The 26,604-nt window shown below is 39.5% G+C and overlaps 1 protein-coding gene and 1 long non-coding RNA gene across 10 annotated transcripts in view; both read right to left on the reverse strand.

The window, feature by feature from the left end:
• The window catches only part of LOC125964393 (uncharacterized), a 602,357-nt gene that overhangs the window by 83,851 nt on the left and 491,902 nt on the right, over positions 1-26,604 (reverse strand). The gene's annotated exons all lie outside the window — the stretch shown is intronic.
• The window catches only part of PLD1 (phospholipase D1), a 201,834-nt gene that overhangs the window by 83,851 nt on the left and 91,379 nt on the right, over positions 1-26,604 (reverse strand). For all 9 annotated transcript variants that reach the window (XM_033429529.2, XM_033429527.2, XM_033429525.2 and 6 more), the window contains exons 7-12: positions 24,402-24,460; positions 23,284-23,376; positions 17,434-17,586; positions 14,555-14,704; positions 13,763-13,846; positions 3,602-3,683 (exon numbers count right to left, since the gene is read on the reverse strand). In XM_033429529.2, coding sequence (XP_033285420.1) covers positions 3,602-3,683; positions 13,763-13,846; positions 14,555-14,704; positions 17,434-17,586; positions 23,284-23,376; positions 24,402-24,460 — 621 coding nt within the window. The remainder of the gene's footprint in view (positions 1-3,601; positions 3,684-13,762; positions 13,847-14,554; positions 14,705-17,433; positions 17,587-23,283; positions 23,377-24,401; positions 24,461-26,604) is intronic.

Raw genomic sequence — 26,604 nt, forward strand, 5'->3', positions numbered from 1 at the left:
CTTTTTCTCTGATTGTTCAAGCACTGTGGTCAAATATTTTCTAAATGTAGCTAAGTTTGTCCATTGCCTTAAGATAGCTTAGCTAATACATCTCCAGGATCATCACTTGTCAAGAGCTTCCCCAGTGGAGGGGGGGATGGGAGGTGGAGGAGGTGTGCGATATTTTAGGAACATGCAAAGTAAAGGATAAAAAAAATCGTATCCTCACCATTTAAATGCAAGCAGCACTGGGATGTAAGAGCACATGTACTCATGCGCCTTTTTTTAAAACCAGTTTTGTTCAAAGCACAGTCCTTAAGGTTGAAGATCCCTTCCCTCCTTCCCTGCCATGCCCTTCTAGCCCACCATTTTGGTAAGATTCCCTTTGATTTTTCTCTGCATTGATGTGATTATTCATCTCGTTTGACAAACCTGGACATCTTTCCCTCCTGTTGGTCACTGACTGCAACTCTAGAATGTGCCTTGTGACCCAGGACAGGAAGAAATTAACCTGACGACTAAATCCTCCCTGAGAACCTAGGTTCTGTTAAGTCTCCAGGTGACTGCACCTGAAGAATCTTTTGGTGCAAGTCTCATCAGAAATATCACATATTTCTAAGGTTAAAATATACAAATTGGATACAGGGATGCAGTTACGATAACTATGATGCAACTTATCTCACCTCTTAGTGCAATAAATGCAGAACTGTGAAAACCCTGGGATGCTGCTTTGAGTTAAAGCAGTCTGCCTCTCAACATTGGCTTACACTATTTTAAATGATGACATTGCATATCAGAAGGCCAAAGAAACAGGAAAATATCAACTTGGCTATTACCAGAGAAACAAAATATTGTATTTTCCCCCTAAGAAACATCCATTAAAAGAAATGTTTGCCTATATGTTGGCTATAAAGCAGAGACACTGAATTTCTCCCCAAAGATCTACACAATCAGTTAGAAGAAAAAAATAATTCATTTCAATCAACCTTGCGGACCTCTGGGACCCATTAATGCAAGAATAAATGCTATTTTAAACCCAGTACTTTGTGAAGCTAGTGGCTTTCAGAAACTAAATTATTTATGTGAAGCAGTGTTTCTGAGCATATGAATGTCAATCTGGAATGATCTGAATGTTAAAAATTTAATAATATTTTGTAACTGGATTAAGGAAGAGCAATTCTATTAAATGTACCACTGAGAAATTAACATTTAATAGTATTACTATTTCCTTAGGAAATTAAAAAAATCATTTCAGGCAATTTAAAAATTACAAGTTTCAAAAAGCAGATGAAATTGAAACAAACAAAGCACGGTTATCAGGCAGCACTATTCACCTGGTCATGGTATTCACCTGGTACCTCACAGGATTCATGGGCCATAAAAGCAAAGAGAAGCCATGATAGTGACAGAAAAGGGACCTGGACTGAGGGGAATAAACAAACACACGCCAGCTACCATGAAGTGGAGGACCAGGTTTGCAGGACCTGCCTTCTGAGCCCTGATCTGGCAACTAGCTTTCTGGAGTATACTTAGATGTCCTGTAGGCACCTCACATGCACATGATCTAAAATGTAGCTCTCTGACTCTGGGCTCTTCCCACTTCCTCCTACTACCAGATTCACCGTCCCAACACACCATATTTATCACATCACCCTTCTTCCATCATACCCCCCCGACAGTGGTTCCCCACTGTCGTCCGTAAAGTGCAAACCACTGGCTTGACTCACAAAGCCTCCACATCCCAACAGCCTTTCCAGCTCGATCTCCCATCCTACCTATGCTAACACTCAGGTGTCATCAACTTTGTCACCTTGCTGTGACTGACAAGGCCTTATGAATTCCTGCATCCAGAATGTTTCCCCATCACACTTCCTATACCTAGAAAGCACTTCTTTTAAAATTTCTGGCCCATACTAAATGCCCTAAGTTCCTCATGTTGTGAGGGGCTTCCACATCAGACCTACCCAATGTTCTCCCTCCTGCTTTGAATCTTGGCACTGTCTCTGTACCCAGCTGACTCTTGTGTAGATTTTTAAGCTCCTTCAGTTCAAGAATCGTGTCTTTTATTTTTGTACATTCCCATGTGATTAGCCAAGTGCCCTGCACGTAAGAGGCATTCAACAAAAACATGTTAATTGAAACCTAAAAGAGTAAAGCATCGGATAAGTTCTATGAGGAGAGGATTTTCTGTTATGATTGATGATCGCTAGGCAAGGCTGGAAAAACTTATTAGAATGGAGTTTCAGGAGTTTACTTTTAGAGGAGAAATGGGAAAGCTGCCATTTCGCAGAGAGAAACATGGAGAAAGTTATAGCCCATTCAATATGTAGAAAGATGTTTGGTAAGGCTAGGACTAAGCCCAGGATATGAGTTCTTCAGCAAGCCCTCCATGGGCGGGGATGGAATCCTATTCACACACATGGCATCCTTAGTAATTAGTGTAGTACCAGGCTCAGAGAAGACACAGTAACTGTATGATGGATTATTTAATGAATATGCAAATAATGCTTTTCAAGACCAGAATTTCCAATTTTGTGAATGGTAGTCTGTTGAGACAACAGATTAGACTAGCCTTGAAAATGATGCTGTTTGGCAGAACATGTGTCTGAAATAAAGACAATCAACTTCTTTTGCCTTTAATATCAACAGTGAGGTCTGCCTATACTATCCCCAGATATCCTAAACTAAAGGCATGGGGAAAAGACATTGAAGGAAGGGGGAAAGGTGAGTGGGAAAGGGGTAGTGGAATGTAGAGGATGGAAAAAAAGAAATAAGTGATGGCTGTGATAAATAGAAAATATTGATACTAACCCCAATTACTTAGGACCTACAAATCTGCTAGAATGTTTAATGATAGAATTCTAAAAGTTAAGACAGTTTCAAATAATAGTAAAAAGGCTACTAGCACTCCCTAATTTGGACATGATTAATAATAAATTGAACTTAATTCAACTATTCTAATTCAACTTAATTTAACTCGGTTGAGGGCCAACCACATAAAATATTTCATTAGAAATATGAATGTAAAGTAGTCATTGGTGAGCCTATACTGCTTCAGTTGTTTACTTTTTATAACAAAAAAAGCACACTCAATGCTCACCCAGGATCTACAGGGTCACACCATTTCACACTATTACCATGAACTGTCCCAAAACTGGAACCACCAATTCTTTATGTCCTTCCATTTGACATGCTTCAACATCAGCTTGACCCCATCTGACTGAAATCATTCTCAGATGACTTCGAATTTTGCTCAAATGACAAAGTAATGAAACATAAATAAATAAAATTCTATGTTTCATTTCATCATTTATTACTCAATGATGAAATTTTATTACAATTTTTTGCCTAACAAATCAGCTGCCTACAACTGATTAAAAAACAAAAATTAGACTTGGTAATATAATCCATGCTGTGAATTAGGTGAAAATATTTATGATTCACAAGTAATGGGAGAAAAATCAGAACCAAATGAACTTGAAAACAGTAAGTATTCTACTTTTTGTCAAGCTCTAAAGAAAAAAGTTGTAAGTGTATATGAAGGGCTTTGGGGAAAAAAAGGCATTTCAGAGGCAATAAACTTTTAAAAAATTACATCAGCATTTGTTAGGAAAGTACATACTGCTTTTCGCTTAAGAATGCAGTCCAACCTCCAACGATTTCCTTCGACCACCGGACGTTTCAGGAAGATTTCTGGACTCAACCTGGAATCACGAAACCAAGAATTCAAGAAACTAAAACAAATATAAAGTTCTGATTGTGTCATAGGAAGCAGAGGTAATTTTAGCTCAAATGTCATCACCATCCTCCACTGTGGCAGGCCATGCAAAGTTCCACTATGAGTCCATGTACAACTTCATATGGGAACAGCAGCCTCTACCCCAAAAAAGTCAATTTCAATTTCTCTATCTTACTCACACATCATACATAGACACACTTGCAGATACTATTGACTGTCCACCTTCTCCTTCCTTGCTGTCAGAGCCCACCTTCCATGACTGAATGTGAATATTCTAAATAATTGCTTTCCCAGACTCCTGTGCAGCTCCAGCACAAAATAACACAATCCTGTACAATGAGATATATGAGGAGGTACACGAGGGGTTAATGGAAAAGTTGTTTCTCTTATGAGAGGAAGAGACACATGCACACACAAAAAAACCCCAGGAAAAGCGGCTCTAGGATGGATGTTGTATGGGTGCTTAGACAGGTGCAGCCGAATGGAAATTTAAGGGCAAAGCCAGAACCCTGAAATCACTGGATGACTTCACCAACTTTAGTACTGCCTAACTTTAGATTTCTCATTCAATGAGACAAATCCTCATTGTTTAAGCCACCTTTAGTTGAGCATTCTAGCAACCTAGGCCAAAAGTGTTCTAATAGATAAACATGAACACTGACTTCCTATACCAAGCAGTGTCCATGGGAACCTGGGGCTTTCTGAGCAGGGAAGAAGGCAGGCTTGCTGATAGATGAACTTTTCCCAGTGTGAGAATGGACCCCTGGGTTCTTCTCCTTAGTAGTGCCACAAGCAGCACAGTACAGGAGTCACTTTTTCCCTTGGGGGTCTGTTCAAAATTACTACCTGAGTTAAACTGGTAAGTAGTGTACCTCCTCTATAATGGGAAAAACAAACAAAAACAATAAAGAAAATTTCATCCACTGAAATGCTAGACCTGGAGGAGTGGGATAGACTGTGTAAGGATCAAATCCTTACAGAATACTAGCGTGGAATATTGGCTTAGCCGGGGAGTCTTCTAAGCATGTGAAAACAACAGGGTTTTAAGGAGCTAAAGAGATTAAAAGAAATAATTTTACGCTCTGTGTCATTCAGTTAAAGAAAATAAAAACCCAGAGAAAAAAGTACCTAAAGAAACTCATATTGGGTAAGATAAATATGAAAACAGACAAATAGAAGGGTGTGTACAGTATAAATATTAACATATTTAGTTTAGAATAGGAAACAACTCAAACAAACAAAAAAAATGCAGCAACTGATAGGAAAAGATCTAAGATGAATTAAAAACAGATCTTTTAAATAGAAAAGTGTGTCATTGGGCACTGCTAGTTCACTGAAAGTAGGACATACCCAACAACATATATACACTTGTAATTTTTGATGTACACATTAATTATGGGATCAGAGGGCTTCAGTTTTGGGGCCATTTTCAGGTCTATACTCTGCAATTAAGCCTTCATCATCTTTTTTTTTAAATCTAAAAGCATTGTGTACCCTGTATGCAGAGAGTTCTATTAGATGCTTTGGAGGATCTTAAGCAGGCTCTCAAGGAGACCTGGATTTTGAGGATAATACATGAAAAGATAAAAATAGTCATGCTATAAAAACTGAAAGTATAAACAAAGGCAAGGAGAGAATAGCTATGACCCACAAGCATCATTATGTCAAGATCTTTACTAAGTAATTATTAGCTAAGCAAAATTCAAAAGAATTGTGTAATACTACATATCATTGAGTTTAGGACACCAATGACTGTAAGATGCATCATTACTGGGTGTATCACTAAGAAAGAAAAAATAATGACAGCTATAACTATAAGATGTTATTGAGTGTATGATGTATTACGACTTCAGAGATGTTGAAATGTGCTTCTAAGTAAATGCTCCTTTTAGAAGATTTTATAGCTGCAAATGCTTGTATGAGAAAAAAAGCTTAAAATCGATGATCAGAGCTTCCATCTTAAGAAGATAGAATAAAAGAATAAATTAAGAAAAAGTAAGAAGGATGGGAATAATAGATAAGAATGGAACTCAATGCAATATAAAACAGAACAACAGTAGACAAAACTCAATGAAACCAAAATCTAGCTCTTTGAAAAGATTAATAAAATTGACAAACTAGCTAGATTGAAACAGAAAAAAGGAGTTTGACTATTTTAGATTTCTTACTTAAGTGGGAAGAAATAATATCAATCCTACCCAAACTCTTTCAGGAAACAAAGGTAGGGGAAATACCATCTCATACAATGAGGCTAGCAGTATCCTAATACCAAAACCAAACAAAGACAATCCAAGAAAAGAAAAAAATTAAGTACAATATTCCTTACGATCATAGAGGTAAAAATCTTTACCAAAACATCACAACTTATAAAAAGGATAACAAATCATGACAAAGTGGGGTTATTTCTAAGAATGCAAGGTTAGTTTAAAAGTTGAAAATCAATCAATGCAATTCAGCACATTAACAGAAAAAAAGAAAAAAATGGTCATTTCAATACATGCAGAAAAGTCTTGACAAAATTCAATACCCATTCAGAATAAAAACTCTCAATACATTATAAATAGGAAGGAATTTCCTCAAAGTAATAAAAGGCACCTATTAAAAAAAATCTACCTAAAGCATATAATAAAAGACTGAAAGCTTTTCTTCTAAGACTGAGAACAAGAAAGATGTCTGTTCTCATCACTTCTATTCAACATTTTACTGATGATGCTAGCCAGTGCAATAAGGAAAAAAAAGAAAAAAAAGAAAATAAGAAGTAGAAGGCATGCAGATTATGACGGAAAAAGGAAAACTGTCATTATTCACACATCACATGATCATCTATGGGAAAAATCCTAGGGCATCTACAAAAAAGCTATTCACACTAGTAAGTGAACTAAGCAAGATTGCAGTAAATAAGATCAGTATAAAAAATCAACTGCATTTCCATATGCTGGCAGTAAACAATTGGAACATGAATTTTTAAAAATACCATTTACAATAACATAAAAAAACACGAATTACTTAGTGATAAGTGCAAGACCTGTATATGGAAAGTACAAAACACTAATGAGAAAATTTAAATAAGATCTAAAAAAATGGAGAGATATACAGTGTTTATGAATTGGAAGACTCGATACTGAGAAAGAAGAAAAAATTTGACATACTGTCTAACCAGTGGTGACTTTACCATTCTTTCCCCTCTGATTTCTCAGTTGGGAGGGAGAACCTGGAAATGGGCATTGGCACTGGTAGAGAGAGCCTCAGAAGTCCTCTAGCTCAGGCTTGAGGAGGAAGAGTGAGATTTCCTGACAGTGATAGTGGTGGCAGGGAGGGACCCACAGGCATCAAAAATGAGGAAATAGAACTTTTCTCTCCAATGGAAGAGCTGTGGTTCCAAGAGGAAAATATAAATATCCATTGCTTGGCTCTGGACACAAAGTGTCATTGAAGAAAGTGTGTGGCAGAGCAGGGTAAATAAAGCCTCTTTCTAACAAGAGGACTAAAAAGGGAAGCCACAGGCAACCCATACGGAGTGGGTATACCATGGAGAGAGAGGAGCTCAGAAAAGCAATGCTATAAAGTTGTTTATGAATTTCTAGCTCACTCCTAAGCTGCCCATGCATGGGTTTGGTCCTAATATTATGCCAAAGAATTTGAAAACTGAAATAAGAAATAGACCACTGACCAAATTGGCCACTAGGTGGAGCACATGGGGGGCAGATCTAAACAGCACTGCAAAGGCTTTGAAAACAAAATTGACATTAAAAACACACAGGTAGAAGACTGGTTGCAACATTCTGCATGAACCCAAATGGGCCAATTTCCTGCTAAAACAAAAATATCAACATTCTCTATAAGATTTAAACAAGACCCAGAGTCATAATATTCAAAACTTCCAGAATACAGTAAAAAATTACTTGGCATACAAAAAAATCAGAAAAATCTCAACTTGCAGGAAAGACATTCAACAAATGCCAATGCCAAAATGACATAAATGTTGGAATTATTTAATGTAATTCTCTGCCAGATATTATAAAAATGTTTCAACAAGGGTGAACACTCTTAAAATGAATGGATAGTCAGAAAGTCTCAGCAAAGAAATAAAGATATAAATAAAAACCAAAGAGAAATTTTCAAACTGAAAAATACAATTACAAAAAACCAAACTCTCACTGGATAGGTTCAGTACCAGAACAGAGATGACAAAGGAAATAATCAGTGAACTTAAAGACAGATAAATAGAAATTATCCAATTTGAATAACAAAGATTGAAAAAAATGAACAGAGCCTCAGAGACTTGTGGGACAATACTAAAAGACACAATTTATGTCATCAGAGACTCAGAAAAAGAGGAGAAAGAGGGAAATGCAGGAAAAAAGTTTGAAGAAAAAATGGCTGAAAATTTCTCAAATTTGATGAATGATATAAACCTACAGATTCAAGAAGCTCAGTGAACGCCAAACAGGATAAATTCAAATACCATAATCAAACTGCTGAAAACAAAAGGCAGGAAGAAAATGTTGAAAGCACTCAGAAGAAAAACAATGCATTATTATTATTTTTTTGTGTGTGGTACGCGGGCCTCTCACTGTTGTGGCCTCTCCCATTGCGGAGCACAGGCTCCAGACGCACAGGCTCAGCAGCCATGGCTCACGGGCCCAGCTGCTCCACTGCGTGTGGGATCTTCCCGGACCGGAGCACGAACCCTTGTCCCCTGTACCAGCAGGTGGACTCTCAACCACTGCACCACCAGGGAAGCCCAACAATGCATTATTTAAGAGGGGAACAATGATTCAAAATGACTGCGAATTTCTCATCGGAAAACATGGAGGCCAGAATGAAGTGGAGCAAATTGTAGCTAGACTGTATAAAGTTCTTCTACAGTTTAGTAGTAAGAAAACAATCCAATAAAAAAAGAAGAAAGGTAGGATTTTAATATGTTTCCAAAAAAGCTAAACAAATGTCCAAAAGTCACAGGAAGATATGCTTAACATGAAAAGACATTGCTAATGCAAATTAAAACCACAGTGAGAGACTACTACATACCCTTTGGAATGACTAACATCAAAAAAGACTAACAGTACCAAGTGCTTGCAATGATGAGGAGGAATGAAACTCTCATACATTAGTAGTACAAGCACTTTGGAAAACAGATTGACAGTTTCTCATGTTAACCATATATTTAACTCCTAGTATTGATATAATACAGTAACTTGAATCTACTTTCTAAGACAAGGGTTAGCTAACTGTGCTCCATGAGCCAAATCTGGTCCATCGCCTGTTTTATTTAGTATGGCTTATGAGCTAAGAATGGTTGTTACATTTTTAAAGGGTTATTAAACACACACACACACACACACACACACACACATACACACACACACACACCCCACACACAAAGAAGAATATACATCAGAGACTGTATGTATGTGACCTGAAAAGCCTAAAATATTTACTATCTGGCCCTTTACAGAAAAAGTTTGCCAACCCTGTTGAAAGTCAGAGGCTTTTGAACATTTTGGGTCATAATCCACAGGAATACATTATGAATCCACCCCAATATTTTCATCTATCTACCTACCTATCAATCAGTCTTCTACTGACTACTGAAATAAAGATTTCACAAAATAACCCTTACTGCCACTTAAGTTGCAACTTTCCGTTCTCTTATTTCCTTCCTTTTCTTATCCTATTTCATTATTTAAATAAAATTCTGAACATAACCCACTGAATTCTTTTTTTTTAATAAATTTATTTTATTTATTTATTATTTTTGGCTGCGTTGGGTCTTTGTTGCTGAGCACTGGCTTTCTCTAGTTGCAGCGAGCGGGAGCTACTCTTTGTTGCGCTGCATGGGCTTCTCATTGTGGTGGCTTCTCTTGTTGCAGAGCACGGGCTCTAGAGCACAGGCTCAGTAGTTGTGGTGCACGGGCTTAGCTGCTCTGCGGCATGTGGGATCTTCCCGGACCAGGGCTCGAACCCATGTCCCTGCATTGGCAGGAGGATTCTTAACCACTGCGCCACCAGGGAAGCCCAATTCTTTTAATAAATAATTACTAAAGGGCTTCCCTGGTGGCGCAGTGGTTGACAGTCTGCCCACTGATGCAGGGGACACGGGTTCGCGCCCCGGTCCGGGAAGATCCCACATGCCACGGAGCAGCTGGGCCCGTGAGCCATGGCCACTGAGCCTGAGCGCCCGGAGCCTGTGCTCCGCAACGGGAGAGGCCACAACAGTGAGAGGCCCGCGTACCACACACACACAAAAATAATAATTATAATAATAATTACTAAAGAGTCACAACCCACCATTTGAAAAACATAACATTAAAATCAACTTAAATGTGTCTCCTACTTAGAATAGTCTTAGCTTGTGAGCCAGTCCAAATGAAATGTTGAGTTTGTTTTTCACTTTAGAGCCTTTGTCTCCAGCTCAAAGGAGACCTTGTTTCTGTTCCCGTTCCTCTGATAAACTTCCCCTTTAAATATCTTTGTTTATTGTTTTTCTTCTTTTTCTCCAGTTTTACTAATCCAGTCTGTCTCTGGCCTGTTTAATGCACGGACTCAGTACAGACACTGTGGCAGACCCCACCTGCACCCTCACCACCGACAGGCCAGGCAGAGAACCAATCTAGGCAAAGACTCAACACACGTGCTCCAAACATTCCTGCTGACCAGTGGGAATGAGAATCACCATCATCCAGAGGAAAGGTGATCTAAGCCACGCTTTATACATCCATCCTAAGTTAAAGCAATGGACTGGAAGCCACATCTTGGCACCCAGCCTCATTCTAGGACTCACTCCAGTGAACACTGGGTAGTTCACAGGTGACGTGAAGTAGCACCAAGCACAGAAAAGACATATAAGACATGTTCTCCTGGTAGATACAGATAAACAAGTGAGGAATGTTCACTAATCCTTACACAGAAACTACCTCTTTTGATACCTTCAACTTCTAGCTAGGATTTACTCTTCACCTTAATTTTCAGATAGTCTGGGCTGTTTAACGAATCATTCTCTCTTCTAACCTGACAGCCTACCTTAGAATTTACCTCTTCAGAAAATGTCTTCTGACTAAATCTACCCAAATCTGATTATGACTTTATCCAGCACCTTAAAAAAATCCAATCTGCACTTAAAAAATGTCAGAGCTAAAAGGGATCTCGCACACCATGCGGCGCAGTCGGCTCCTGGGAGAGGCAGCTCCAGGACATGTGGGCACTAGAGCAGACACACTGGATCCAAGCCAGCACCAGCACGTACAGACTGTGTTGCTACGGGCAGTTTCCTAATCGGCCCCACTGAGCCTCACTTTTCTCATCTGTAACACAGTCCCTGGCGTTTAGTAAGAATTCAACTAATAGTAGCTACTTACTGTTAATGTTATTCAACTATGCCTTAGAAATGACCCCTTATAAAGGTGAATATGACTTGCCCCAAGTTAGTAATAGTAGGCCCCTAAGGCGGTCTGAGCAGAGACTCTCACCATTCCTCTCCTGGACCACAACGATAACTCGCTAGATGGTCTCTATAACCACTGTTCAATTCATCTTCTACACTATAACCAAAATGGTCCCTTTTAGAAAACAAATTTGGCTAAAATTCCCATGCTTAAAAATGTTCACTGATTCCCAGTGTTCAAGGGACTGCACTGGAGTTCAAAGGACTCCAGTGTTCAAACAATGCAAACTCTTCAGCAGCTCATCAAGGGCCCTTCACAATTTGGCCCTAACCCGTCTTTTGAATGCTATCTCCACCCACCATCCCAAAGAATGCTATGCTTAAGCTGTTTACGACCTCTACCTTCCTCCAAAATTGCTGTGCTCTCTCACCCCTCTATGCCTTGGTCCTGGTTATCCCTCTGTCAAAAACATTCACTGTCTTCAACTGGACAGCTCCATCACCCAGGACTCAGGCCAGCGTTCTGTCCGTTGAAGCTTCCACAGCTCCTGCAGGCTCAGTCACTGCCCTAATCCATTGTTCTACACATGACTTCCTGACTCTCTACTGTTGCAGGGTAGGGGCTGCTTCTCTTTCATCTTTCTGTACACGTGGCCTTGTTCAGTACCCGTCATAGAGGCTGCTCACTAAATAGCTCTGGAATGAATGAGTGAATAAATTAACAAATGAAAAGATGGATGGTTAAATGAATTAACAAATAAAGAAACTAAGAGCGTCTACGTCCCAGGTTGCTTCTCATTTCACTAAATCTGCCTTTGCTTGCATACTAATTTCACTCATGTATATGATGTCTCTTGAATTAGGTTGGAAACTTCTAAAGGTCATGTGCACCTTCTCACTATGCTTTTCACTCTCTCAGACCCAGATACATCAGGGTTTGATAAAGTTTCTGAATGCTCTCTTTTGCAACATACTTGCACAACAAGTATTTTCTTCCTTGTTATAAGGGAAGTTCCTGCAAAGGTTTTATTTCAAAGAGTGCTGTAATAAGATGTTATCCTAGTGCAGTCACGAAAAAGGAATAACCTCCTGATTTATTTTCTTGCTGACAGCAGAAGAAAAAACATTCAAGGTTCCATCTCTTTAGATGTTTAAATGAGTCTGTATTTTAGTGTTCAGAACCTTCAAAATATATATTATTTGCTTGTGTAAAACATGAAAATATGGGCTCAGTGGAAATGCTATTTTCAGTCTCTTTCATGTCCCTGTCAAACTTTCAGAAATACTTTTTAAAGGGACATACCTACTACATTAAGCTTGAATCTACTCTCATACGTGTTTAGAAAGTATTCAACCAAAGAGGTAGCTTCTAAGTATGAAACTTTCTTTTATTCCTGGTAACTGACAGAAGAGACAAAATTTGGCAAGAATATAAAGGGCAAGATTAAGGTCCTCCATAAACATGAGAATAAGCAGGTTCTCAGACATGCTGACTATCACACACCCTATCTATTGAATCTAGATCAATCGTTCTCAACCAAGAGGGACTGTGCCCTGCCAGGGGACATGTGATGACAGCTGAAGACATTTTGGTTATCACAACTGGGAGCTTGCTACTGGCATCTAGTGGATAAAAGCCAGGGATACTGATGGTTCTAAACATCCCACAACGCACAGAACAACACCCCCATAATAAAGAATTATCTGGCCCCAAAGGTCAATAGTGCCAATTGGGAAAGCATGCCCTAGAATTATAGATTTCCTCATCACTGAGGCAAAACAGTAGAAGAAGATGAGTTCACATTCCTAATTACTCTCCCCTCCCTGAAAAACCTAGAATTAGGAGGAAATGAATTATGAAGGTATTTTCATAGTTCAGTACAAGAGAGCATTTGGAAGGAAACAGGATAGGGAAAAACAGGGGGCATTTCAAGCAACTAAGTTCTTAGAAGAAAAACATATTTAAGACATTTTCATTTCCATTGTAGCAAATGTTAGCATCTGCAATGGGTTTTAACTATCCGGGCAGATGGATAATTGGAACTAAAGTCAGACTACAAAGCCTACACCCATTCCAGGAGGAAAATTTCCCAAGAGCTAAATGAGTTTTAGGTACTAGACTTTCAGTGCCTTTAATAAACATAATAACTCTCATGGATGATTTTAAAGGGGATTAGAAAGTTGAAACATGATGCATCTCCAAAAAAGCTAACCATTACAATGGATATTTTAATAGAACAGGCAAATGGGAATATTCTAATTTCAAAGGGACAATTCAGAGGAAGCATATTCATTGGACCTCATGACAGACATAACCAGATGAGGAAAGATACCCAGGGAAGATTATTTTCCATTACCTCTACACCTATATTTGCATTGCAAAATAATCTTTACTAAAATGAATACGGGTTATCTGCTTCCAAATGGAAAGACAAAAACAAAACTGTTCAAACGAAATATTTTAAGAATATATATGGGTGCCAGGTTTTTTGAAAAGACCTTTTAGTGGAGGCTACTACAATTAATTAGTTGAGACTTTGGCCAAACCATCTGTGAGTACTGCTGTCTTTCCTAATGTACAATTCTACAACAGCACAACACTGTTCTATATTCCTAAACATAGAGACCTCCAAACAAACTCCCCAGGGACAAATACTAACCACCAATCTGTGATAAAAATCTCTTCTTTGGCCTCTTCCATTGCATTCGCCACATCTTCAAAATATCCTTTGGCGTTAACATACCTGAAAGACAAGTTTTCTGTTTCATTTTTTGAACAAAACAAACAAACAAAAAGGAATCTATCGTATGGCAAAAGAAAAGATGGAAGCCACTGCCTAGAGTTTCTACAAAACCACCAGTTTACTTTGTATAACTGGAAACAAGGATTGAAAACACCTTCTGTCTGCTATGTAGGAAGTACAGTAAGTAGACAGAAGTAGGCAACCTGATTCTTTTCTGCTGAGAGAATTAACGAACTGATTGGTCTTATCATCGTATGGGGTCAGATGAATTCTCCCATCCTGTTGAACTCACACACGGTTGTTCTTCTGAGACTGAAAGCAGACCAGCTTCTAATCCATGGGTAGAAAAGCATGCTAAGCAGGATTTCATTTAAAAGAATTACCTGGCAAGTAAATTCTCTTTCTTAAATTACGGCTAATGACTTAAATAAACTTTCCATTTGCATCATTAAGAAAATGTATGAAATTAACTTTTTAAATCAAACTTCAAAATCTAAAGCTAGCTATCTAAAGCTCTCTGTAAAAAATCATAAAAGCAAAAAGTGGAAAACTAAGTGCTGCTCAGGTAGTCCTATAAAGAAAGTCCCTTGTTAAGTATAGTGCATAATATCTTTTCACAGCTTCAAAAATTGATTCCAGGTGAATTTAGACCACTACAATATTAAATGCTATGACTACTGTGATAGTCTTAGAGCAAAAAGATCTTACCATTTAGCTAAAGTGTTCTCTTGGATAGCAGCATAAGACCCAAATCGATGATCTTTGAGAAAGTTGGGGCCATGTTTATGGATGAATTCTTCTATAGCCCCTCCCCACCACCGAGCATGTCTATAGCTGTTGCATTTTAAAATCAGTGTCCTTCAAAGAAAAGCAAAATGTGGAAAAGAATGGTCATTCTGTGTTCTGTCTCTTTAAACAATTTAAGAATTAAACATGTCCCATTTTGTTTTGTAACTGCAGCAAACATAAGTGGAAAATTTTAGGCAAAGAGCACCTTACCTATATCAGAAAAGTAGATTTTTAAACGTTTTTGGCAGGATTTAAAACTATATTCAACGTAGTGAAAACAAACCTTCAGGTTACTTATTGCCTCATTCACTTATGCAAACTTGTGTAAAGGCACTTATTACAAGGCCTTGAGCTCGCTGTGCTAGACTGTGAGGTAGACAACGGAAGAGACATAAGGTGAGGTCCTACATCGAAGTGTTAGAGAGTTGTTGGCTCCTGTAGAGGACATTTCCCTTGGGACTGCCTGGTGTCCATTCCCTCAGCCTCCCTTCCCTACTCTGCATCCACCAAAGCCAACAAAATGGCATCTTCCAGCCCCTGATCTCAAAGATTGGTTCAGGGATGAGGACATTAGCCAATTCCACCCAACAAGTGAGAATAAATGCAAGGACTTGCTCAGAAATGCCAAGAAGAGATTCTTTCCCTTCCACTGAACTTGGTTTGAGTGTAAGAGGCAGCCATCTTGCTATCACCAGGGGACCAGCCTGAGGATGGTGCAGATCCCAGGAGACAGAGCTGAGAAAGGCCAGGAAAACGCATCTCAGGGACACAGTTGGAAGCTTGGAATCAGCCATGGTTAATGTGGCTTATTAGTTACTTCTGATGTAACCCAGAATGCACTGGATTTTTCTACTGCCAATGACTAAACTATCCTAAATGGTTACAGATTTATAAGTGATGAAAAAAAATTCAGAGTAGGAGATCATAAAGAGTTATTACATGACAAATGTCAGAAATGGTGATTACCACCAAGAGGTGGAAATAAGTTATCCAAATTTGAAGTTCAGAGAAAACAAGGTGTTGGAGCCAGCGGTCTCTCTGCCATTTAGGGAGAAACCCACCTCAGTATAAAAGCCCTGTGAGTGAGGAGGGAGAGTTTGCCTTTGGGGGGAAATGCAATGATCCTGATGAGAAGCAGGGGAGGGGCTATATTCACAGACCCCAAAATAATTATTTATAAAGATGAGGGATGTCCAAACATCCTAACATTGATGCTTGGCTTTTGTCTGGGGGGTGGCGAGGGGCGAGGTGAGACGTGGTGGTGCTGGGAGCAGTGAGGCATTCTCCATCGGCCGCCGCAGGGCCGACACAGGACTCTGCGGGCAGGTCAGGAGGCCGTGGAAAGTGCCTGGGCTTGAGCCAACATGCTAGTACTACTCCAACTGAGTTGAAATGCCTCTGAAAACCAGTTATGAGAAACAGATATTGTAGAAGAGATAATGACAAACAGCGGTCTTATCACAGGATGTGAGTCAGAGTTAAGAAAAAAAAAAAAACCATTTCAAACATGGAGATAGGAAGAAGAAAGGTGAAGAGGAATTTAAAAATGTGTGAGAAGGGATGGTGAAGAGAACCGTCTTCATAGAACTGAAAGGCTGTATTAGGGAGGGGTTGCTAATAAAGGCAGAGAGATAGAAGGCCTCAGATTGTAAATGGAGGAACTTAGGCTTGTTTGATACAATGAGGAGGACCACTTACACCAGGGAGGAAGCAGATGAAACCTGGATCTGTATGGATTCATTTGGCAAGGGTGTGCAAGTGAGTGAGGATAGGAGATGGAGGTAAGATGGCCAGTAAGTAACTGTTATAGCGACCAATGAGAATTGTGGCCTGATTTCTACGGTCCCCCAGAAAACAGGGAAGTACAGTACCAGGAGAGAGGTGGGGTTCTTTTTGTTTGATTGATTGTTTGTTTGTTGGCCGTGCCACGCAGCTTGTGGGATTTTAGTTCCCTGACCAGGTATTGAACCTGGGCCCTGGGCAGTGAGAGCTGAGAGCACAGAGTCCTCACCCCTGGACCACCAGGGATTCCCAGGAGGGAGGTTTATTGGCAGCACCACTACATTTCCAATAACCAATCCTGAACCTTCTATTGTCAGAGATCAAGAAGTTCAGCACTTATTTTCACACACACAAACGTATTACTGAGTAGCATATTTATATAATATATATATATATATTTAATGTCAGTGTGTATAAAGAGAGAAATGTATAAGTATTTATATACATGAGGCTGGACTTTATAGAGACAGATGTATATATAAAGACACGTATATTGTATAACTACAGTCTTCCAGAAACAAACATTTATCAACACACACACACACACTTGCTAATAAAATCTATAGTAAATGTACAGTTGAGTATCCTTCAAGGTATCTTTCTTAAAATCTGTATGTAAACAGAATTTTTCTAATCAAATCACTTTTTACATGTTTTGTTAATAAAAGGATATCAATTTATAAAGTAAAATTTTACTTTTTAAAAATATGAATTATTACTCCTCATCTGTTTGGTAAATTGGTACTATCGGGTAGTCAATTTTGTTAAAATAGGCATATATTTTATTAAAACAGGCACATAGCAACACATGGGATCATTTATTCTGACTCGTGTACATATGTAATTCGCATCTTAAAAATATACAAAAAGAAAAGTAGTTTCATCACTTTTGATTGAGAATGAGTTCTAAATAACAATTTTCTAACATCTAAATTATTTTACCATCTTCTTCACTTAAGGTTGGGAGAAAAACTCTGCTTTTAGAGAAATCTTTTAAAAATATTTCCAATTCGTACCTTGAAAGATTATCAATTCGGAGTCCATATTTTGTCTCCGTCTCCTTCTTTCCCACCTTAACTCTGAATTCTTTATCTACCAGCAGTACGAAGGCAATAGCACCACTGTCTGGTTTCATATATAGTAAAAAGGAATCTTTTACTATCAACCACCTGTAAGAAGGAAATAAGTATTTTTAAAGTTGTACTGAAATACTGAAACAAAAAGAACAAATTATTATGACACATCTGAAGTAAACACTCTAGCAGACAGTAAACATAATTTTATTTTTTACACAAGGGATCTATTTTTTAAAAAATATGAAAACACTATAAAACAAGAAACAATAAAAAATCTTCCTAGTGTGATTTTTGAGAAGTACTGGCACCAAGCAATTCAAAACAATTCATTAGCTCTTTAAACACTCATGGCAAATCCTGGAAGAATGCCCCTGATATGGGCAGGCAGCGCTAATAGGATGCAAAGCAGGCGCCATAGTTGTTCGAAAAGTGTAATGGGTTGGTGTTTGCTAAAATAAACCACCATAAAAGAGGCCAATGAGGGGCTTCCCTGGTGGCGCAGTGGTTGAGAGTCCGCCTGCCGATGCAGGGGACACGAGTTCGTGCCCCGGTCCGGGAAGATGTCACATGCCGCGGAGCGGCTGGGCCCGTGAGCCATGGCCGCTGAGCCTGCGCGTCCGGAGCAACGGGAGAGGCCACAGCAGTGAGAGGCCCGCGTACCGCCAAAAAAAAAAAAAAAAAGAGGCCAATGAGTCTGAGTAAGTAAAACCCCCCTTTCAAGAAAATCCAGTAAGCATCCAAAAATCTACATCTTGTTGTTCATTTCAAATTATTGGTGGCTTTAAGGACCATTAATAAATGATGCTCAGTGGAACATGGTCTCTCAAAAGTATATGGGCATTCAATCCAATATCTATATAAGAGCATCATGATGCAAAAGTACAGTGATAAACTGGGAGTTCGGGCAGAGGTAGAAACAACACAAAGATAAATCAGACATGTTCTCAAAGGAGCTTATTAGGCTAGTGGGGCACGATGGCAATTCCAGGCTGAATGGATAGGTACTAGAGGAAAAAAGCAAAAAGTGATGTGTGTAAGGAGGGGGGAGTCCTTAGTTCTCACTAAGAGAATGAGCTAGTGGCGTTCTCCCAAAGAGCTGGTGTCTGAGGGAGGCCAGGAAGAAGCCCATCACGTAGAGCCCAAAGGGGTCAAGGTGTACATCCCGTATGGAGGGAAGTTAGCAAAGGCTCTAACGTGTGGGAATGCTGCCTGCATTGGAAGAAAGTCTGGAGAGGCCGGGGTTTCAGGAGGTGTAGTATGAGAAAATGGACAGTGAAGTTAGGTGGGGTGGGCGTGGGGAACAGGCAAAGGCCACATTGAGGAGGGTCTGAAGGCCATGTGAAGGAGGATGACTTTACATCATGGAACCAGTTTTTTCTAAACTTGCCTGATCATCAGAATCTCTTGAGATGCTTGTTAAAAAAACAGTAGATTCCTAGGCCCTACCACAGATCCATTAAAAAGGCCGGACAATCTGTGTTTCTAAAACAACACCCAGATGCCTTTTAAATAAAGGAATCCTCCTGCCCTGGCAAGGCAATGGGACAATAAATCATGGGAACTATATTTTAGAAAGAAAGGTCTGAAGGATAAAGAAGGATGTCCTGTAGCAGGTTAGCAAGCTGCTGTAGTAATAGAGAACAGTGCTTCTCACCACTTCACTGTGAATATGCATCACCAGGGGATCCTGTTAAAATGCAGATTCTGATTCGGTAGGCCTGGGGCAGGGCCTGAGATTCTGCATTCTAACAAGACTCGAAGGGGATGCTGAGGTTAGGACCTCACCCTGCATAGTCAGGATGCAGATGATAGGCATGACACTGACAGTGGCAAGAGCGAGAGAGAAAGGGTGGGATTGATTTGAAGCGAAAACAAATGGCAACTTTGTCAAGCTGCATTTAACATCATATTCACCTGAGATAGTACAGTGATCAAATGAATCGGTCGATAACTAAATAAAGTAACAATGGGAGTATTATATCACACACTAGGCAACGTAAAGCACATTATGAAATAGGTAAGGCCAGAACACCTGAACATAAATTGACTAATACTGTAAACGTAACAGGTGAACTCAGCATTTAAAAGAAATGTATAACAAATCATTACTGAAATTGCTAACCACATTACATTTTAGTGGCTCTCTAATCTGGGATTTAATGTAGACAAATCTACATTGATTTCCACATGGTTTCATTTAATTCATTTGTTTTTTAATATATAGGCTGTCTCCTTTCCAATAAAAGGGCGTGGGATGGATTTAGGATAACATAATAAAGGACATACATGTGCTATGGTTAATAAAAAGGAAAAATATCAATGTCACAGAAAGCAAATACCTAACCACAACACTAATATAATTATGGTGATGGCATGCCAATGTGGGTTTGAGCTTCCTGGTTTTTCTGTCTTTTTTTTTCTTTTTTTGTAAATTTATTTATTTATTTTTGGCTGCGTTGGGTCTTTGTTGCTGCGCGCGGGCTTTCTCTAGTCACGGCGAGCAGGGGTCATTCTTCGTTGCGGTGCGTGGGCTTCTCATTGCGGTGGCTTCTCTTGTTGCAGAGCATGGGCTCTAGGTGCGCGGGCTTCAGTAGTTGCGGCTCGCGGGCTCTAGAGCGCAGGCTCAGTAGTTGTGGTGCACGGGCTTAGTTGCTCCGCGGCATGTGGGATCTTCCCGGACCAGGGCTTGAACCCATGTCCCTGCACTGGCAGGCGGATTCTTAACCATTGAGCCACCAGGGAAGTCCCTTCCTGGTTTTTCTTATCAAATGAATAAATTAAGGACATAAGGAGGTCGCCCACCATAAAACTAAATTCCAAAGGAAGTTTCTCACTTGGAACCTAATAAGGCAATTGAACAATATTAATGGATAACATTCTCAATAATTTTCAGCAAATGCAGAAATTTATGTTTTATAAGAATTCTCATAACTCTGCTCAATATAAATGCCAAGGCCATGATATCACATGGTAACTAGGGCATTCTGATGGGGCTGAGTTATGAGTCCAGACATGTAGCTGCCTGTTGATAAAGAGATGGTCAAGGTTAAAAGAGAGTAGATGGATCACATATCTGGTAAAGGTCCTTCTTTAGCTACAGTCCCTTGTCCCAGCTTGACTTTCAATGCAAGCTAGAGAGCAGACAGCAGGGCACAGGCCCAGAGCTCCGGTGTGCTATATTGCTGACGGGGAAGGAGCCACAGGCTTTGAAAACCACAGCTGGCAGGTTTGTCACACTGAGAAAGAAAGTCCAAGACGTGGAGCCTGGAAATACAGAACAGTTTAGTAGTGACTGCTGGAGTTTGAAAGTTGAAGGCCAAAGATACTGGTTTCCGTTTGGACAATGATGAGTTGTTCTCTACAACAGTCATTAGATATAAGGTGAACGGATGCGTGGCCTTTATTTAAAGCTCTTCTTAATTATGCCATTCGTTAAACCTCTTCTGGTTTCTCCCCTTTCTCTCTTTTGTCAACAGATGTTTTTCTTTAACAGGAGAATATGCATCAAGAAAGGAATCCAACAAGCAGCCTTCAGGGGGTCAGTCCCTGCTGCTCAGGGACTAAGCGTCCGCCTTGAAGTCAGCCTCCCTGGGCTCCAGTTCCGGTTTTGCCACTTGTGCACTTCTGTGAACTTGGGTAACTGAGCCTGAGGTCTAAATCCATAAAATGAGGATAACAATAATGCCCAGCTCGTAAGTGTTTGTGAGGAATCACTGAGATGATTCATGGACGTTGCTTAACACGATGCCTGGCACCAATATACGTGAGCTTTTATGAGTACTCTTGTTCTAAACAAGGTGAGATTACGGTCTGTTCTAACAAGATGTGACCGCCTGTGCTACTACTTGCCATGTCATTAAGATACAGAGACACCCACATGAGCCAGACATCACCTTCTCAGCCTCGTCTCCTCCCCTTCACTCCCACCACGGTGGTCGCACTGGTCCTGAGACTTGCTAAACTTGTTCTTTGGGCTTCCACGTTTGCTATTCCTCACCCAGAAATTATTTCTTCCAGATCCTCCCATGGGCAGTCCCTTCCTATCTATCAACCTTTGGTTTAAACATTCCTCCACAGGGAGGTTTTCCTGGGCTCCCATCCCACCCACTACTCCATCCTGTTTAGCTTCTTCATAGCACTTATCACTATCTGGAACTATTTATGTCTGCTTGTTTATTGTCTCTCCTCCACTAGAAAATGAGAGCCTTGAGAGCAGGGAATGTGTGTCACGTCCACTGGTATCTTCCCAGGGCCGAGAGCAAGTCTTCAGGCAAAGCAATCCTTTTGCCTAAATAATGGCTGTACAAATGGGCCCCAGAGAGTAAATGAAATCATTTAGACACTGTCACTGTCTAAAAATTGTAATTCTTGGTATAGCTCACAGTTCAGTAAAGTAAATGCTAAATGTGTTAAAAACTCTTTCTTTTAAGACATTATTTGAGATAAGAAACATCATCTAGTCCATCAATAGGATGTGCTGTTTAAGTAGATGTTTTAAATTGTGGGAAGAAATGTTTGCTGTGTTTGCCTTTTTTTTTTTTCTTCCTACTTGTGCCTGAGACAAGGTCATTATGAGACTTGACTGAAAGTTTGATTGCCTTGTTTGCCTTATGGCAATCTGTCAATATAGAATATATAAAGCAATCAGAATGGTTTTTTATGGATACAAAAATAACAGAAAGAGTTATGACCGAGTGTTGCCCTTAAAAGTAAACTCCCGTTTAGACACCAATAGCCTTCTAGTGTGGGAAATTTTCGAAACAAATTTTGTCAGCTATATCTTATCATCTTTATTTGGTACTGACATTTTATACCCCACGAAAGTGACTCAGGAAATACTTATTCATATGGAACCAAGGCTTCAAGCTTCATGGAAAGATTTATACAATTTAAAATGATGACACATTTCATTCCTGGGAGGATCATATCTTTTTAGATTGTCCTGGTTGAAGTCTGATACAATCCAGACTTTAAAAGTCGGGGAGGTGTATTTCCTTTATATAACAAAGTCTTCCCCCCCATCTTTTCAGGCTGCCCCTTCTCATAGAGGTTAAACTCAAACATCAGTTCCTTGGCTCCCAGAGCTAAAGTCGCCATCTGCAGTCCTCAAGTCCCTCATTATCCCATTGCCTTCTTTTTCCTTCAAAGCTCTGATCACCACTTGCGTTGATGTCGTTCACATTGCTTGTCAGCTTCTCCACTGCCTGCGTTCCCCTCCAATAGAGCTCTGTGAGGGCAGAGACCTCGTCTTGTTCACCACTGTTCTCACAGCGGCTAGAATACAGCCTGGCAAACGTCAGGCACTCAATAAATGACAAAAGAGACCAGATCAAGGCTTCCATTTCATTTTTTTTTTTTTTTTTTTCCGGTACATGGGCCTCTCACTGTTGTGGCCTCTCCCGTTGCGGAGCACAGGCTCCGGACGCGCAGGCTCAGCGGCCATGGCTCACAGGCCCAGCCGCTCCGCGGCATGTGGGATCCTCCCGGACCGGGACACGAACCTGCGTCCCCTGCATCGGCAGGCAGACTCTCAACCGCTGCGCCACCAGGGAAGCCCAGGCAGAGCAATTTTTGAATCCTATGGTCCACTAGGTCTTTATGTATACAATTGGCACACTCTGCTTACAAGTCCAAGTTTGAGTAGAATGTTTAAATAGAACTGAAACCTGGAACTTAATTTAAAATTTGCTCTGCCATGACTTTCAAAGATTTACCACTGAAAACTAGTAAATAAAAACTCCCCAAATACTCAGTTTATTAAAACAAACACACAAAACTCTCAAGTCCTACCTTTTGGACCACCGGTAGCAGGCCCTTCCCTGACCACAGCAGTTCAAGCCTGGTATTCTGTGTCCACCGGATCTTTTCATTATCATACCTTCTCTGAAAGAGACATCAAGTTAACCCATCATCTTCAAGCTTCCAGCTCACACTTAGCTGATACAGCCTCACAACTTAGGACTAAATATACCGTTTCATTCTCCCGTGTCTTTCCTCCCCAGTTTTTCCTCTTTCACTGTCAAATAGCTCAATGCTATGTTTACTAGGCTGAGTACTCCAGCAGCTAATCTTTTAAAGTACTCCGGTCAGATGCAGGCCTGTTGGCACTGGGGGCAGCATAATTCTGTTACACACACTGCAGGACCGTAAGCATTCCAGCTTCTGGCTCTAAATGCTGAGCATTCCCTCCAGTCACTGTGACAGCCTGAAAAAGACCCCACACGTTGCTAAATGCCTGCACGGGGAATGTTCAGCTGCTGTTGAGACCACTGGAGGTGCTCACACACAGATTCCAGAGATATATTTCTGCATCCCTTCACCTACAGTTCTGGTACAAAGCCATGCCAAAGAAGCAGAGCAAAGCTATTATCGATACTTTGGAAGAAAAACTATCCTGGTTTTGAAAGATGTGAAAAGAAAGAATAATAATAATGGCTAAACAAACAAAAATTAAAACAGCTGCTATCAATGCTCTTTACTACAAAAGTTAAGCTCTTTGTAATATCAGGCTCTCATATTATGAAGGAAAATAATCATTAAGTAAATTTCAATCCTGTTACTTGGCCTACATTTTATACAGTATTATTTTTAGTATAAGGGATTAAAGGAAGGGATCTTGTATATTTGATTTTTAAGGCATTCTCCCACACATCATATTTGCTACCTCTGTTAAACACCCCTACTCTGGGGTTGGAGGAGGAGAGTAGAGCAGTTGACACCCTTGTTTAGAGTAGCAAGGTACGCTGTTCTGTATAAATGGGTCCCTCAGTTGCTCTAACTGTTGGGAAGAAAAGCAGCTATCAGTGAAGCCAGGTGAGCCCTATCACCTCGGCAAATGTTAAAAGATCAAGTGCTAATGCTCATCGACTGTTGACACTTCTCCTTAGAGATCCGCCACTGGAACTTACATGCCCTTTGGTCCCAAATCATGGATGAAGGACAGCTGGCTTATATCAAGGAATTCTGTCTGAAAAGAGGCCAAAAATCCAAACTTTAGAAAGCAAAAAAAAGAGGGGGAGAAATTTATGCGTTCAGAAAGATATTATTAGGTACCTTCATGTATAAACACGTCTGGGGTACTCTACAGACGACACAGATCAATAACAATGGTATTGCCCTGAAAGAGTATATTTTAGAAGCATATATACACAATTAATACAATCAAGAAAGTGACGTGTGCTCTAAGATGAAGAGACAAATGCTCAAGAAGGTCATGGAGAGATCTGCCAATGGCAGTAGACCATGGCAGTAACAGCCTTAACAGAAAATTAAAGACAAAAAAGATACACTCCTGGCATTAGGAGGCAAAGGGGAGAACAGACATGGAAAATACTCCACATCAACCAAGTTCTATGGGAAGAACCATAACAGTTACATGGAAAAGTAGTTATAAAGTTAGAGAGTTATAGGGAGAGGGTGACCACTTCCTAGCTAATGTGACATCACAGAGGAAACGGCACTTGATCTGGGCTTGTAAATGGGATTAATAAAATGAAACATAACAATTTTCCTTTGAAGTTTTGTATACGTGATTGGGACTCTCTAATATTAGCCTTGTAAGAGAAATTACACACCTCTCAAAGCTGTCAGTACTTGTGAAGTCCAATGAAATGCTTAGTTTTCTTTCTTAGGGTTATTTGAAGAAGTCTTTGAAATTCAAAAGGATTTAAATATCTTTAAAAACCCCAAATCAAACATATCCTCACATAGGACTTTTTATAAGGATTTTGAAAAAGTCAAGGTCTTTACATTTTATTTCTTATATAAAACGTGGTAATTCGGTACCACACATTTTCAAAATCTGATTTGTGGAACTGCTTTCTAATCAGAAAATATAGAAATACATAGGTTACTAGAAGTGATACCACAGACTTTAAGCCACAGAATCCAAAATGTCTCAAGATCCTAAGCCATAAGTTCTCATTTTATCTCTAAGGAGCAGAGAGAAAAATACTAGCCCTGGTTTACACTGGAAGAAACTACTACAGAGGTGTAACTAAATTATGCAAAGTCAGAGACTAGTTGAATGGAAGAATAGGAAATGAAAAGCAAACATCAGGGAAACCACTTATCTATTACCTGGATATTTTCTTATGCACATAGCTCTTATCAAATAGTTGACAACAGAAATATTCATTGAACTAATTCAGAAACGATAACTTCAGAATATCATACCAAAATTGCTAAATGTAAAGAATTTAATCTAAATAAAAAGGTACACATTAGCAATGCAGAAAATTTAAAGTTGTGTATTAAGATAAAATTTAAATTTATCCTAATGGTTTACTAAAGAGAAATCTGGAGGAAGAACTAGTCTTATTACATAGAAAAAAAATATTTGGCAATAAATGTTCTAATACAGATTTATGGATTTGAAAAAAAATGTGGCAAAGCCAATTTAGAAGCAATCCTAAATAATACAATTTGAAATATAATATGGTATTGTCCAAACTTCTCCATGCATTTTCAAGAATAAGAATTCCATTCTCGATTTGGGCAGGCGATTCTCAGGAATAAGAATTTAAAGATCAATTTAGCCTGACAATAGTCCATAGGGCTTATTGATCTCTGAATAATGTACTAATCAATATCTTTTTTCTTTCTAATGGAACTGGTGAAAAGCACATTTAAATGTTAGGGAAACAGGGAAGCAAAGGGTTCCCATGCCAAAGGGACAAGCAACAAACCTGAGGGGTAATAAGGGACCCTAGAAATTACTAGGGGCTCGTTTTACACTTATAAAAATATAAGTTAATTATATGTAATTATATAAAAATCACTTTTAATATGTTTTTTGCAGACAAGTTTTAATATGTCTCACAATTATCAAAGGAGACACACAGATGCCAATCTAATTTCTCAAATATGAGACAGAGGCCTGCAAATCTAGTCTCTGGGACAAATTATAATTAGTGTGAGAGGAAAATAACGTTAGAAAATTAAGACAGATCAAATTGTATCCCATGCTTGAAGCATTTTGGAGAATTCCGCTGTTAAGGAGAATAATCTAAGTAGCCACCAAAAAAGAGGGATTCCCTGTCAGTACAGTGGTTAGGACTCAGTGCTTTCACTGCCGTGGCCCCGGGTTCAATCCCTGGTCAGGGAACTAAG

Source organism: Orcinus orca, chromosome 5 (genome assembly GCF_937001465.1).
Source record: "Orcinus orca chromosome 5, mOrcOrc1.1, whole genome shotgun sequence".
NCBI lineage: Eukaryota > Metazoa > Chordata > Mammalia > Artiodactyla > Delphinidae > Orcinus > Orcinus orca.